General features: G+C 43.3%; 1 protein-coding gene across 1 annotated transcript in view; it reads left to right on the plus strand.

Moving 5' to 3' along the window:
* Positions 1–440: 440 nt before the first annotated feature.
* Positions 441–15,386, plus strand: part of LOC308305103 (uncharacterized protein) — a gene marked incomplete at its 5' end in the record, with an annotated part of 110,222 nt that continues 95,276 nt past the window's right edge. The window contains 7 exons of the mRNA XM_080749770.1: positions 441–481; positions 663–936; positions 1,984–2,034; positions 2,873–2,984; positions 7,919–7,989; positions 8,784–9,072; positions 15,194–15,360. Of these exons, the coding sequence (XP_080605896.1) occupies positions 441–481; positions 663–936; positions 1,984–2,034; positions 2,873–2,984; positions 7,919–7,989; positions 8,784–9,072; positions 15,194–15,360 (1,005 nt within the window). The remainder of the gene's footprint in view (positions 482–662; positions 937–1,983; positions 2,035–2,872; positions 2,985–7,918; positions 7,990–8,783; positions 9,073–15,193; positions 15,361–15,386) is intronic.

The following is a 15,386-nucleotide window of genomic DNA, read 5'->3' on the forward strand; positions in this document are numbered from 1 at the left end:
CAGGCTCCGAAGTCCATCCTTCCGTCTTCTGCCACCCCTGACCTTCGTCATAGGTTTAGGCCCCCACAAGATTGGCTCAGCTGCACTGAAAGAAATGATCCTGATGTCCAGTAGATGTAACATAATTAAATCTTTTAAAAGTTACAATAACAAATCAAGTTTGTTCGTTTACATAAATACGTCCCGTATTATGTGAAATATTGTGCATTTATTCCTCAAATAGCTTTATTTACTTAAAACCAACCAATCTTGTTCAGTACACAAATTCAACTAATACAATCACATAATATTTACAGCCAAACTCAACAATCAAAACGTAGTAATTTCTACAGCCAATGAACATCTGTAGAATTTATGTGATCTGCAACTAGCAAGAAGTACACGCCCCTTTCAAAAAATTTGAACTGAGAAGAAAGAAGAAGCAGGTCGCCGGCGTCGCCATGCCAGAGCCTCGGATAAAGCTGCGTTTTATAACTTCAAGGTAAGAATTAAATTAGCTTACAAGCTTTGCATTTGATTGAGGTTCAGTTCCGCAAGTGTTTTTAGGATTGTTTTTTCTTAAAACAGTGGTGGCATGTTCTAGCTATTTATAAGAAAAATCAAAGCAAGCGTTGCAGTAGCTTAATAGTCGAGTCAAATATTTTCACGGGCCGCGGCTGGAGGAGCGGTTGCCCCGGCGCCTCCCCGTCGCCGGTGGTTCGGAACCGGGCAGGCGGTCGGTCGCGTGGTGGTCTTGTGGCGGCGGTCGGTGCCTTTCGGGGCGCCGCCGCGAGCCACCGCCGCGAGCCGCCGCCACGGCCGGCACAACCCGCCCGGGGAAGGCCGTCGGTCGGCGGGGGCGGGCGCCACGGGCCGGCGGCGACTCTGGACGCGCACCGGGCCCTACTCGCGGATCTCCTCAGCTACGGTACTCGCCGCGGGCCCGTCCCCCTCGAGGTGCGGACCAGGGGAATCCGACTGTTTAATTAAAACGGAGCATCGCGAGTGTCGTCTAAATGCCATTGTTTTGCTGTGGGTGTTATGTAACTGTGACTTATAATGTCACGCAGCGTGGGTGTGTTTTTCGTGTCTTAAAAACGATTTCTTCGTGGAATGTAATGGTCTGTGAGTTTAACCAAAGATTTGGGAAGTGTATGCTATAGATACTGTTGTGTGTGGAAAAGACTGGTCACGCACATGTTTCACCTGTAACAATACTTCCTTGTCTAACCCGCGCTTTGCACGTATTGTCAGCATCCCATAATAATCACACAACCACTGTAACACAGTGTGACCCACGTTATTAGAACAATACATTTAAGCAGGGGTAAAAGTGAGCGTCTGTAGTTGGAAAAGCCTTGGAAAGCCTTGAATATGCTGGTGTCCTTAGGGGGTTGAGGAGTCTGTATGTATTTCTAATTGATTGTATTCTCTATTCTCATCCATTGATAACTAACTATGTAATGTATGATGTCATTTTAAAACATGTGTTTATGTTCATATTTCTGATAATTGTAAAAGCATTTAACCCATTCAGAACGGGTACACATTATTGTGTATTATTATTTTATGCTTTAACTATTGTAAAATAGCAGATATACAAGCTCACAGCGCGGCACCGAGTGCCACGCTGCAAGCTTGTAGATCTGCTATTTTTGAAAAAATTTAAAAATTAGAATTATGACCCGATTCCATAAATGTCTTTTGAATCCTTCTAAGGTTTTTTGAAAAACCTATGTTTCTATGTCAGCAATCTGGCCAGCCATCGTCAAAGAAAAGGTCCTTTTAACTTAAATGGAGCTCAGTTAGTCTGTTCTTGAGAGACTGTGGTGCTCAAACCTTTTCATTTGAAGCCTGCCTAGTTTAGTGCACCCTTTTCTCACCCTTGTGTTCAACCCTTTGCCCAGAATGGCCAGTCATGAGGTTTAATGAAGTATGTATGATTTTACTCTATTCACCCAGATTGCTGACACCCACCCAATTGGTCCCCGCGGTCCCCTGCAGAGACAGGACACACCACCCAAGCCAGTCGGTCTCTGTGGTCCCAAGAGACAGGTAGAACAGAAGCATAGCACACACTAACACAACCGTTTGACTTTAATGTAGGGCTGTCACGATTATGACATTTTACATGACGATTGCATTGCGATTAACAATTTAATTGTTTTTGTCGTTGACAATTACATCTGTTTGGCTTTTAGGCTTTGAAGTTTGAAGTTACTGACATATTTGACAACTTCAAAAAGAACATTGATAGTGGAAATGGCTGATCTACAAGCCAGCTTGAAGAAAAAGTCAAGCTCTCCTCTTAACGCTGACTGCTGACTATGTCTAATGGAACCAAAGGGACCTTTTAGGGTTCATTTGGTTCCATTTGAACACTGTCAGAGTTACAGACTTGTATGGAACAATTTAGACCCCCTAAAGGAACCCACAGAGTCCATAAACTGGGCGTCATGCGAGCTTGTAGATCTGCTATTTTTCGATAGTTAAAGCATTAAATAATTCTAAGCCTAAATGGGTTAAAGGAGTAGTTCACTCCCAAAATGACTTTTTTTCTATTGATTACTGAGCCCATATGGTTAGGCTGAAGTGTCGCATGTAGCTCTTATTGGCTAACCATGATAGATCCAGACACCAGGCACAAGCCAACGCTCGCTCACCTCCCAGGCCTGTCACTTTTTATTATTTAAAGACATTTGAAATAAGTGAAAATAGTCGCTCTACAATCTCACAACATGTCTCAAGATACATTGGGGCAACTTAACTCAAAACCAAAACCTCTAAACCTCTACCAAGTTTAAGTGTGCTTAAAATGCCATTACAGTGATAACTTATGACAAGTGCTCCTTTATATTAGCACATTCTTCTTATATCAAATACTATTTCACAGGTATTTGATGACAACGATGCTGTCGAGGTCCAGGAGGCCATCGCCAAAATGGTTCTGAAAATCGTGTCAGCCGGGGCACCGATGGTCGAGACAAGGCATCGAGGGAACAGAGGTCCTCTTCGTCCCTGAGGTGGCAAGCCCTGAGGGCTAGCCTCCATGGAATAATTAGGCCCTACTGACCTTAAGATGTTGGTGTAACAATGTTGGAACTAGCCCTAAGGGATAGCCTCCATGAAAAAAATGTGGCCCTACCGACCTTTAGAACACTTAGAACACACTAGAACAGGCCTAGTCCTTTAATTTGAGACTTAAATCATACACCTTGGAAGACAATTAAGCTCAATTTCATCTTCTTTTAATACTTCACTTCAAGTGTCACAAGATTGTGCTTCTTCAATGTCATCTGTAATATTTGACTGATACTTGTGTACAATTTCAGCATGGAAGTCAATTGAAGAATGTGCTGTGTGATTTCTAGACCTAGATGCAAAGGTTCCTTTAACATTTGTCTCATAATGACAGTCTTTGAAGACACTTTTTTTCTTCAAGATGAACTCCAAGATGTTGGAAATAATCCTTCTCGTTGGAAAGAGTAAAACTGCAATATTCACACTTGAAACAAATGCCTTCGGTAGTTGACTTGAATGTTGAATGTTTCCTTGACAAGTGTGACTTGAGGGCACCACAGGTTTTGAAGGAGCAGGGGCAATCACATTGTAAACAGTGAAGAACTTCACTGTGGCCGTGTCTTAATCTATACTGCTTATAAGTTCCTTTGCTTCTAGCCCAACAAAAGAACATAAACTAAACATTTTACATTTAAGTGAAAATAGATGTTGAAATGTTGGAACTAGCCCTGAGGGCTAGCCTCCATGAAAAAATTAGGCCCTACTGACCTTTAGAACACTTAAATATATTTGGAACCAGCCCTGAGGGCTGGCCTAGTCCTTTAATTTGGGACTTAAATCATACACCTTGGAAGACACAGTCTTCTTTGCATCTAGCTCCAGAAATATCTTCTGGAAGACCTCGAATATGAACTTCAACGGGTTCGGGTAACTGAGTTCCAAAAAACGAGTACATGAGGCCCATCAGGCATGTGCACACCGTAGTTCCAACATTTCAACATCTATTTTCACTTAAATGTACAATTTTTAGTTGTGTAATATGAAATGTACAATTTTTTGTTGTGTAATATGAAATGAAGCTCTGCACTGTAGCTGTCCTGAAGATTCAATGAGGAATAAATGTTATTAAACCTGACTCATGCTGGTGGTGTTCATAGGACAATATAAGCATTTACAGTATTTTCAGAAATGGCATATAATTACAATTTAAAAAATAAGTTATTCTTTAAAATGTATATTAATATTTATTAAATTAATTAATTTTATTATACTTGTAGATTTTACGGGACAATTATTGTAGATTTTATGAATGCAGACGTTACTTAAAATTTGTTGTATATTTTACTGTGACAAACATTGTAGAATTTACTTGATAATTCGAATAGATTTTATTGCCTTAGATGTACTGCCGTAGATTTTAGTGGAGAAGATAAGTTGACTACTTAAACAAATTAAGTATTTGATACAAGACATATTCTAGTATAATTTACATAATTCAGTGATGCAATTGGTTGCATGGACACACATCTCAGTGTGCTGGCTTGTAACAGGCCACTCACTCTATAGTTCACCCGCTGGATGTGGGGGATGAGCATATTGGCAGAGGGGCAGGTGGGCAAAATGCACTCTAGACCTGCTGAAGAGGGTCTCGTCTTCTCCCATCAGTTTATTCAGCATCTTGCTCCTAGCCTGGTCGACTGATGTCTCGCGTGCTTGATTTTACATCACACACGTGAAGGCTTCCAGCTGCTCCTGCACTTCCGGCTTCAACTTACAGTCATTGCCCAGCTGGCTGTAGAACGATTGTTACGATTATTGCTAAATTTGGTCTCTCAAAATGTTGCATTATACATAATGCAACATTTTGAGAGAAATGCTTGGCGATGAGTGTAAGTTGAAGCCGGAAGTGCAGGAGCAGCTGGAAGCCTTCGCGTGTTTGATATAAAATCAAGCACGTGCTACATCAGTGAACTATGGTAGGAGCAAGATGCTGAATAAACTGGTGGGAGAAGACGAGACCCTCTGCAGCAGGTCTAGAGTGCATTTTGCCTGCCTGCCCCTCTGCCAATATGCTCATCCCCCACATCCAGCGGGTGAACTATAGAGTGAGTGGCCTGTTACAAGCCAGCAGCTGAGCCAATCTTGTGGGGAACTAAACCTATGACCAAGGTCAGGGGTGGCAGAAGACGGAAGGAGGGATTTTGGAGCCTGTCTGGTCTTGTGGGCCAATTCTTCCCCAATCTCTCATCGACCTGTTGGCTGTCCTCAGTGATGATAATGATGATGATAAGGAAGAGGATGAGGTGGAGTTTGATGAGATGGAAGACACTGACCAGTGAAATTGTTCTTTGATAACTTACGGACATGGATTCAAAATGGTCTGAGCGCATTCCACATACAGTAGGCTTTGTGTAGCCTGCAGTGGGTCGCTGGTTCAGATTTGCTGTGTGTCACTCCCCATCTCTCTCCCTGTTTCCTGTCAGTCTACTGTCCTGTCAATAAAGGCATAAAAGCCCAAAAACATATCTGGGGAAAAAACATGAACCCCATGGGACATGAGTTGGGAAACAATACTAAATCTTGACACTAGACACCATTAGGGTACTAAGAAACAAGTGGTGTGACCTTAGAAATATTGTACAAAGAGAAATATAGATGTGATTTGAATATTTTCTGCAATTCTTTTGCAGTTTCTGCCATGAAGTAGTGTCAAAATGTGCTTGAATCTTAATAATAACCACGTTAATGAGTTCCTTGGGTGCAAATGATGTGGGAAAATGTGTTGATTTGTCTCTGTATGTTGTTTACTTCAAGGGTTATGGTATTTTCTATTATCTCCATCTCATGTTTTGTTTTGGCGATAGGTGTAAGAAAGGGTTAAAATGAACCCCAAGCGACATTGATTGACCACGGCAACAAGAAGAAATATTGACTAGACACCATTAAGGTTCAAAAAACATGTGGTATAAAAAGAATACACCTTAGTTTATTTGTACAAAGAGAAATATAGAGGTGTGTGTTTGAACATTTTCTGGTAGTTTTTCGCCGTTTCTGTACTGAAATAGGGTCAAGATGTGCTTGAATGTTAAACATTATGACGGAAATGAATTCCTCGTATCAAAATCATATAGAAAAATGTGTTCATTTGTCCCTGTAGGTTGTTTACTTCAAGAGTTATGGCATTTTATGTTATGTCCATTGTATGGTCCAGATTGGGGATAGATCTAAAAAGGTTAAAAATGAACCCCATGGGACATTAGTTGACCACGGCAACAAGAAGAAATCATAACTAGACAGCATAAGGGTCCTAAAAAACATGTGGTATAAAAACACAGCGCTGGACAATAAAATACATAATTAACGAGGACGCACGGACGCACGCACGGACGCACGGACGCACGGACGCACGCACGGACGCACGGACGCACGCACGCACGCACGGACGGACGGACGGACGGACGGACGGAGGGGAAAACATACTCTCCCTCAGCCTTCGGCTGGTGGAGACAATAATGACTCAATGACTTAACCATTATTAAACTAAGATATGTGCGCCATGGCTACCTTACCTCCAAGTAGGTACGGCTATAGGCTACACTGGGCAGGCAAGACAGCATGCCACACACACCAGCTGAGCTGGACACTGGCTTGCAGAGCAAACAGCAAACGGTAAGGAGGGGGGGAACAGTGAGCACCTGCAGAGTCAAGAAGTCAGGTTTGTCAGGCTCACAGGCGATAACACGCAACAGTGGGTTAAGTAAGTAAGTTAACAGTCACATATAAAAGTACCTTAAAGCGAGACCGCATTCAACCCCCGACCAGTCAGAAAGGCAAACGCCAAATGAGTGAGCGACCGTGTACGGCTTCCTACTAATCGGCCCGGTGATTGCGGTGGGGGAGCGGCATTGCGTTGCTAGGGACGACCAGTGTAATCTCAACCCACTACATACAGATACCCTGTAACTAGGGTTACCAACCGTCCCGTAAAATACGGGATCATCCCGTTTTTGGAAACTAAAATACGTGTCCCGTATTGAACTGAAACGGGACGCTCTTTGTCCCGTATTTGAAGGTTGGGGGATAAATAACCAGAGAGTGGGCACATGAGAACCAGGTAGAACTATATGTTTTGGAAAATTAAGAGAAATAAAATATAGGACTACACTACATGATTTTAAGGTAATAGGTTAGGTGGCCCAAAAGACACCTGAATTAATATTGTGAAAGGAAACATATTATTTAATATAGGAAAATACACGTTTTAGCCAACTTTATAAACGGAAATACCCGATTTTTCGGCGGCGCCGAAAGTTTCATTAGTAAGTGTCCCGTATTTGAAACTCTGGGAGTTGGCCAACCCTACCTGTAACACTTACTGTATGTTGGTTTGTTTACTGTTGAGAGAGAACCAATGTTGCATTAAGATACAGGAATCCCCCCTCCTTGCATAGGATTTATAAACCCCACAGACAGACTGAACCTCTTTTCACTTTACACATTTTCAAAACTAGTAAAAATAGCGGATCTACAAGCTGTAACAAATGCAGAAATAATGGGAGTGCAGGCGTGTGATCTAGTCATCTCTGATCCTGTCCTTCCTTCCTTCCAATCCTAAAAACTACATCTGATCTCAGATTTACAAACATCATCCCAATGCAGACACAGACACAGTGGATGAATCTTTGTATCTTTTTTTAATAACCAGCTCCTGATATCCTTCAAGATTATAATGTTTTGTTTTTATTTATCTTTTCTTCTCTTTTTTCTTTTTTTGTTTACTTTACCTTTTTCTTCTCAATACATCAATACATGTAAGGTAAAAGTAATACATGTAATGTAAATGTAATTAATGTAATGTAAATGTAATCAACAGGTGACAGAGTGAAGGTGTGACCAGGAGAAGCTGTGTTGTCCTCAGTGGAGATCCTCAACAACATGGAGACATTTAAGAGTATGCTCTGGTCTGCAGAGACCAAGACAGAGACTCAGGTAAGGAAAATAGAATGATTACAAGCAGCTATGATTCTGTATATTCTCATTTCCTATGATATTGTTGAGTCAATGTGTGCACAGTGTGATACTGTATTCTCAGGGTATTGTTTGAGCAGTAGGTAATGTGTGCACCGTGTTTCATGTTGCAATAAGTTATTTTTCTCTTTTTTCACCTCAGCCCTTTGATAATCTTTCTTGACTTTACTGTATATTAAGCCACATAAATGATTGGATATTCCTAAAATCTTCTGCATCATCAAAGAAGCAACAACACAATGTCAGCTTGTTGCTGCAACATCTTTGGTGGAAATTCATCCACTGAATAACACATTTTAGTACTATTACTGAGTGTGTGTGGTTTCCTTACAGAATGTAAATAGTTTATACACCTCCTCAGTAGGCCTTTTTGCACGTAAAACTACCAAAATATCATTTATAAAATGACCTCATGTTTCAATATGACCTCATGCACAAAGGATCTGAATTTGCAGAATGTGCCGTGGTTTCTTTTTATCAATCGAACCCAGTTCCATTTGTGTGTTTTCTGACTGGCCAATATAAATCACTTATTTACATGCTATTTGACCAATGCCATATCAAACACATGATAAAAATATCATGATGTTTGTGTCATAGCATTAAGGTATAAATAAATTGGTCATATCTGACGTCTCATTGTGTTTGCGTCTGAGCAACCTACAACATAGAATACAAAATCAAAATAAGGTGTCATCGTTACAATTGTTGCATATTGAAACCAAAATAATAACACCTGCTACTCATTTCTATAGGGCTCGTCTGTGGACATATTGGACGCCAACAAGGTGGAACTTGTCGGTTGGTTGCGCTCAGATCTCCACATTCTCCAGCACACCCATGCTGATGGAGTCATTGATGATAGAGTTTATAGACAACTGATGCATAAACCACAGCCAGAAGATGCCTGTACTGCACTTATTGATAGCATCATGGCTAGAGGAGAGGGACCTTCATCTCAGTTCCTCAAACTTCTAAGAAAACCAGAGATTCTCGACACATATCCAGAACTCAGAGAATGGAATTCTTCTTTTGCGCCACCAGGTAAAAGATTGCAGAGTGGGTTGTAATGTATACATTGTTTGACAGCATAATTGAAAGTATGAAAAGTTTAGATTGTATGTTTTTTTTTTTATGTGGTGACCCAGCTGAAGTTAGCCACACCCACAGTGGGGGATTCAATTCAATTCAATTCAATTTTATTAAAGTGTCAAATCATAACAAGTTATCTCAAGACACTTTACAAAGGCTAAAGAGCCATGAGAGAGAGAGAGAGAGAGGAGAGAGGGAGAAACAAGGGAGAGACAAGGGAGAGACAACAAGGGGCACACGCACACACATACACAGGTCCTGCATGCGTGTGTACAAGAACGAACGAACGAACGCACACACACACAGGCGCTGCATGCGCATGCGCGTGTAGGGGGAGGGGAGGGGAAGGGGAGGTAAGGGTAGGGGGGGTGGGGGGAGGAGAGAGAGAACCAGAGCAGAACCTGTACCTGTGAGGTACCCCCTCGAGAGAACTCGAGCGGATACCTCACAGGCCCGAGGCCCCCACCCTGAGCAAGCAATTTGCGACAATGGTAACGAAAAACCCCCTCTTAAGGAGGAGGAAACGTCAGGCAGATCCTGACTCTGGGGTGAACAGCCGTGCTGCCTCGACCGAGTCGGGGGGACAGTAAGGAACAAAGAGAGAGCAAGAGATAGACACAGAGAGATCCAGGCAGGTCCACAGGCGTGCTTCATGGAGGCCCGGTCCGGAGTCACACTCTTGGTCTGCAGAGTAGTCGAGTTTTAGTAGCAATCCCAGCAGCTGAGTTGTCGAATTTTAGGTTTTTAGGTTGTCGAGTTTCCAGGAACTGGAACTGTGGAGTGGGAGACAGAAAAGAAACTCCGGGGATGATCCCCGGAGTTCGAATTAGTGGCAGGCCTTATAATGGCAGGCACAGTGCTAGTTACAATTGCACCAATGTGACACAAACCCACACAACCAAAAGGGAAGAGAGGGAGGAGGGTTCCCCCTCCCCTCTGACCCATTATTCAGCCCAACCCAGTAACTTTGTAGGTTGGGATTAGGAGTGATTGTACGCTGTCTCACAGAGCCACGGCCTTTTGTCAGCCCGGCCATGGTGTCAACATGCACCTGGACATGAGTGAACGAACGAAGCAGCGAACGAACGAAGCAACGAACGAGTGCACGAACGAACGAACGAACGAACGAACCTAATTATAGGCTTTATCATAGAGAAACGTTTTTAATCTAGTCTTAAAAACACAAAGTGTGTCTGCCACACGGACAGAGACTGGGAGGAGGTTCCACAACTGAGGTGCCTGATACTTAAAAGCTCTGACTCCTGTTCTGGCCTTAGGTATTTTTTTGGGAACGACAAGCATGTTTGCATATTGTGGACGCACCGGTCTAGTAGTACTGCAAGGCTCAATGAGCTCTTCGAGGTACTGCGGTGCCAGACCGTGATATGCTTTGTATGTGAGGAGGAGAATTTTAAATTCAATTCTGTATTTAACCGGGAGCCGGTGTAGAGATGCCAGGGAAGGAGTGATATGATCACTTCTTCTGGCTCCTGTCAATACATGAGCGGCAGCATTCTGGACTAGCTGTAGGCTGTTCAGAGACTTACTTGGGCAGCCTGATAATACTGAGTTGCAGTAGTCCAGCCTAGAGGTAACAAATGCATGGACTAGTTTTTCTGCATCGCTTTGAGACAGGATGCGCCTCACTTTAGCAATGTTACGCAGATGGAAGAAGGCAATCTTTGAGGTTTGCTTGATGTGAGAATGAAAAGACATATCTTGATCAAACATAACCCCCAGATTCTTCACAGCAGCCTTAGAGGCCACGGTAATGCCATCCAGAGCAAAGTTCCTATCTGCTAGTTTGTCCCTTAGGTGCTTAGGGCCCAAGACGATAACTTCTGTTTTGTCAGAGTTGAGGAGTAGGTAGTTACTGGTCATCCAACTCTTTATGTCTTTGAGACATGCTTGCAGATTAGCCAGTTGATCCGTTTCATCTGGCTTCATTGACAGATATAATTGAGTGTCATCTGCATAGCAATGGAAGTGTATAGAATGTTTTCTAATGATTTCACCCAGAGGAAGCATATATAGGGTGAATAGTATTGGTCCAAGCACAGAGCCTTGTGGGACTCCGTATCTGACCTTTTCACGTAGTGAGGATGTATCATTAACGTTTACAAACTGAGATCTGTCCGACAGATAGGACTCGAACCATCCCAGTGCGGTACCCCTAATACCAACCAGGTGCTCTAGTCGTTGTAACAGAATATGGTGGTCGATAGTGTCAAAAGCGGCACTAAGATCCAGCAAAACTAACACGGAAAGGAGTCCGTTATCCAGCGCGATCAGGATATCATTTGTTACTTTCACAAGTGCTGTCTCAGTGCTATGGTGTGGTCTGAAACCTGACTGGAAAGTCTCAAATAAATTGTTGTTGTGTAAAAAGTCACACAACTGCTTGGCAACTGCCTTCTCAAGGACCTTAGAGAGGAACGGGAGATTCGATATAGGTCTATAGTTAGCTAAAAGACCTGGATCGAGAGTAGGCTTTTTGAGAAGAGGTTTGATTACTGCTACCTTAAAGGACTGTGGCACATAGCCTGTCACAAGAGAGATATTTATCATATTGAGTAAGGAAGGACCGATCTGGGTCAGGACCTCCTTAAGTAATCTAGTGGGGACTGGATCGAGGAGACAGGTCGTTGACTTGGAGGAAGTGATAATCGAGGTGAATTCAGAGAGCTCGATTTGGGAGAGACTGTCCAAATACACACTAGGCTGCAAAGCCACTCCCGAGGCTGTAAGGTCCACATGTGGACCAGTAGGAGACAAAAGCAGTAGATCATCGATTTGATCTCTGATTTTCTTAATTTTATCATTAAAAAATCCCATGAAGTCATTACTACTGAGAGTTAGAGGAATACGCTGTTTCACAGAGTCACAGCCTTTTGTCAGCCCGGCTATGGTGTCAAAAAGGAACTTGGGATTGTTTTTATTTTCCTCTATGAGTTTATGATATCATTAAGTCAGTGTTTTTCAGTTGGGCCTTTTAACTCAGAGGCTGCTAGCTTTCAGGAAGAAACCAGAAATACACAGGGAAGACATTTGAACATTATAACACTGATGGGCAGTACAAGTAGCTTAGCTACATAGCTTAACTACATTTCTAAGTAGCGTAATGGAAACTAGCTACATTTCTCTGGGGATAGCTTGTAGTGTAGTTGAGCTATATTTAATCAAGATTAACTAGTAATATAGCTTACTATATTTTCCAAGTAGCTGAGCCATCACGGTTGGGATGAATAAATAAATGAATAGAACAGTCATCTATACTATAATTTTGCGAATGTCTGAGTGAGTGTCTGAGTGTCTGTCACAGCGTTTCTCCTCAGTGGCTGGAGCAATTGATCTGAAATCGCATCACCATTAGCATATGAACACACCTGACATAACTGTGAAGCCCGTTTGTCACTTTCACAAATCATATGCTGTATATTAGCATTTTTATGGTGTAACTACTATCTATTCTGCATCTAGCATGAGGCATATCTATTCTGCATCTAGCATGGGGCAACATGTTTAACCAGCTCTGTGTGTTATAACCACATATTACATATTATAACCACACCTGGGGGTCTGTTAGAGTAATGTTAACTCCATAGACACATACAAAACATATTATAACCACACCTGGTGGTCTGTTAAAGTAATGTTAACTCTATAGACACATAGAAAACAGAAAAGGTGTAAAACTATGGCACCACCTCTTTAAGAACACGACATTGAAATGATAACACTTTGATAAAGGCTTTCACTTCTCTCCTCCACAGTAGTCAGAGCCATCCTTTCTGTTCCAGGTACAGACCCACTCTCTACACAAGGTATAGCCATTATTAAAGGACCTACAGCATGAATTTTCACTTTTTCTATTTTAAAACCTTTTTCTGGGGTCCCACTGGCACCTTCTATCCTCACAAAGTCCTATTTCTGACCATTGTGTCTTTCTCTGTTTTTGGGAAGGCAGAGTTGAAAAGCTTTCCACGGGTTCTCAGAACAGTGCTGTTCTGAGAGTTGACGCATGCGACGTCACACGCGTTCCCCCCCTTCGGGTAAAAAACAGAGCTACTGTTGTAAACCCAGCCCCTCATTTGTTTCTAATTTGCTTAGCCTCCACCTCCATCTGCAGCTGGCTTACTGTTCTGGGGCTGCTCACTCAGTGCTCTCTCACTCTGCCTCCCTGTAGTAGACAGAGTCATTTCCTTCTTTTATTCTATCAACAGTTTTGCTATCAACATGTCCAAGGAGAAGTCTTAACGTTCCTGGATTGAACTATAAATGTGACGTTATAGACTGCGAGGACCCAAGCTTCGTCCCTTCTAACAAGGAAACAAAAGACTATTTTAAATGGCGATGGTCCTGTGTGGCTGTGAAGAAAACCCTACCATTTAATTTTGGACAGTTACCTTTCCCACAAACCACAAACCAGCCCCGGCCCGCGGGCGAGCTCCGGAGCTCAGCTCGCCGCGGTGGCCGGGTGGGTGCTCGCCGCCGAGCTCGCCGCGGTGGCCGGGTGGGTGCGGAGCTCCGCAGCCAGACGAAGGTCCACCGTCTCGGGTCCCGGAGCCCGCGGTCAAAAAGTTTGGGAACCCGGCTAGAGTGAGCTAAAACACCCCGGTCCTCCCTTCACTATCCCCGGCCATATAGAGCTTAAACACGCCGCCTCTTCTATCACTGTCCCCGGCTATTGAGGGAGCTGGCCACTCCCTTCACTATCTCCGGCTAGAAAGAGCTCCACACCCCGCCTCTCCTCTCACTATCCCCGGCAACAGAGGGCACACACACCCCCGGTCTTCCCTTCGCTGTCCCCGGCTAGAGTGGGCTAAAACACCCCGCCTCTCCCCTCACTCTCCCCGGCTACACGGGGCCGCTGCTGCCCGCTGCGCTGCTGATGAAAACGCTCCAAACAGGAGGAAGAGGTAAGCGACCAGACCGAGCGACCAGACACCGGAGATCGCGGTCAAAAAGTTTGGGAACCACTGTTCTATACTAGGCTACCTATGATGTCCTTGGTTCATTATCGCCAAAATAAACATTGTTCTACCGTGAGTGATACGTAGTATGCAGTGAAGAATATAGCTCAGCGATCGCCGATTCTGAACGTACTTTACTATGAAATGGATGCTTCCCTCTGTTTCCCAAACACTGGGTCGGGACCCATTTGTGAGTCGCGGAGACAGTTTTATGGTTTATGGGCTGTTATATTTCATACATTTTTATACATTATACATAAATACAATGCGGGTGGGGTTGATTGTCTAATTTAGATTAACGTTCTCTAATGTCTGGTCTAGCAACGGTCGCCCTGTGTCATTTGACAGTAGGCTTATATCATACAACATAGGCCTACAGTAGGCTATAATAATCAGAGCTGTAACATTATCCTATTTTTGTATTGGCCCGCAAGGAGAGGAGAGGAGGGGAGGGGAGGGGGGAGGGGGAGGGGTGGAAAAACCCCACTGAGCAAACAAAGGCCGTTTTGGTATTGCAGCTGGAGAGCCTCATTATAGTAGAGCTAGAACAAACAAAAAGAATAGATAGAGTTTTAAAAGCATGGTGTAGGCCCTTTAAGGTAGCTCGGTCTCATACCGAGCTACCGAGGAGTTGACTCCGTGGTTGGACTTGGCTGACGCGCCGATGGTCTGTTAGATCTATTGTCATACCGTTTGCTCAACTTCGCTGTTTGTTCAATGTCCAAATGATACGATGCAGGCAACTTCTTCATGTAATAAGGTACATTTATTTACTTCACCGTGCAGATATCAGTGGATTCCACAAGCATATTAATGAATGAATGAATCAAAACATTTCAAACAATTTGCGGTACAGCGTGTTTAAATGGGTAACTTGCGGTCAAAAACCTTTGCCCTTCCAGGTCAAACCTCCCACAGGTGCCCATGAACTTGGCCCTTTTATAGTGCATAGCGCCACCCCATGGTCACAAAATAACTAAACGTGTTTCCATGATTCGGCTCTTACATCCATTATTCTATACACATTTCTAATTTCTATCAATGTACCATCTTGAGACATCTTATGTATTGGAGTGTGTTATCTTTTGTTTTGCGTACAGACAAAAGGGCTTTCTTCACCAAGTATCGTGGGGCTTTGGTCAGAGACGTCAAGAACGTGGATGACATCATTGATTACCTGATAAGCTGGGGGTTCCCTGCTGGTTTGGCTGTCAGAGTCCGTGCTGAGACCACACACCAGGACCGCATGAGGAGGATCCTGGACAATGTGAGCAGCAATGCATGCGCAGAAGC

The sequence above is a fragment of the Nannobrachium achirus genome (assembly GCF_963921795.1).
Source record: "Nannobrachium achirus genome assembly, chromosome: 1".
Lineage (NCBI taxonomy): Eukaryota > Metazoa > Chordata > Actinopteri > Myctophiformes > Myctophidae > Nannobrachium > Nannobrachium achirus.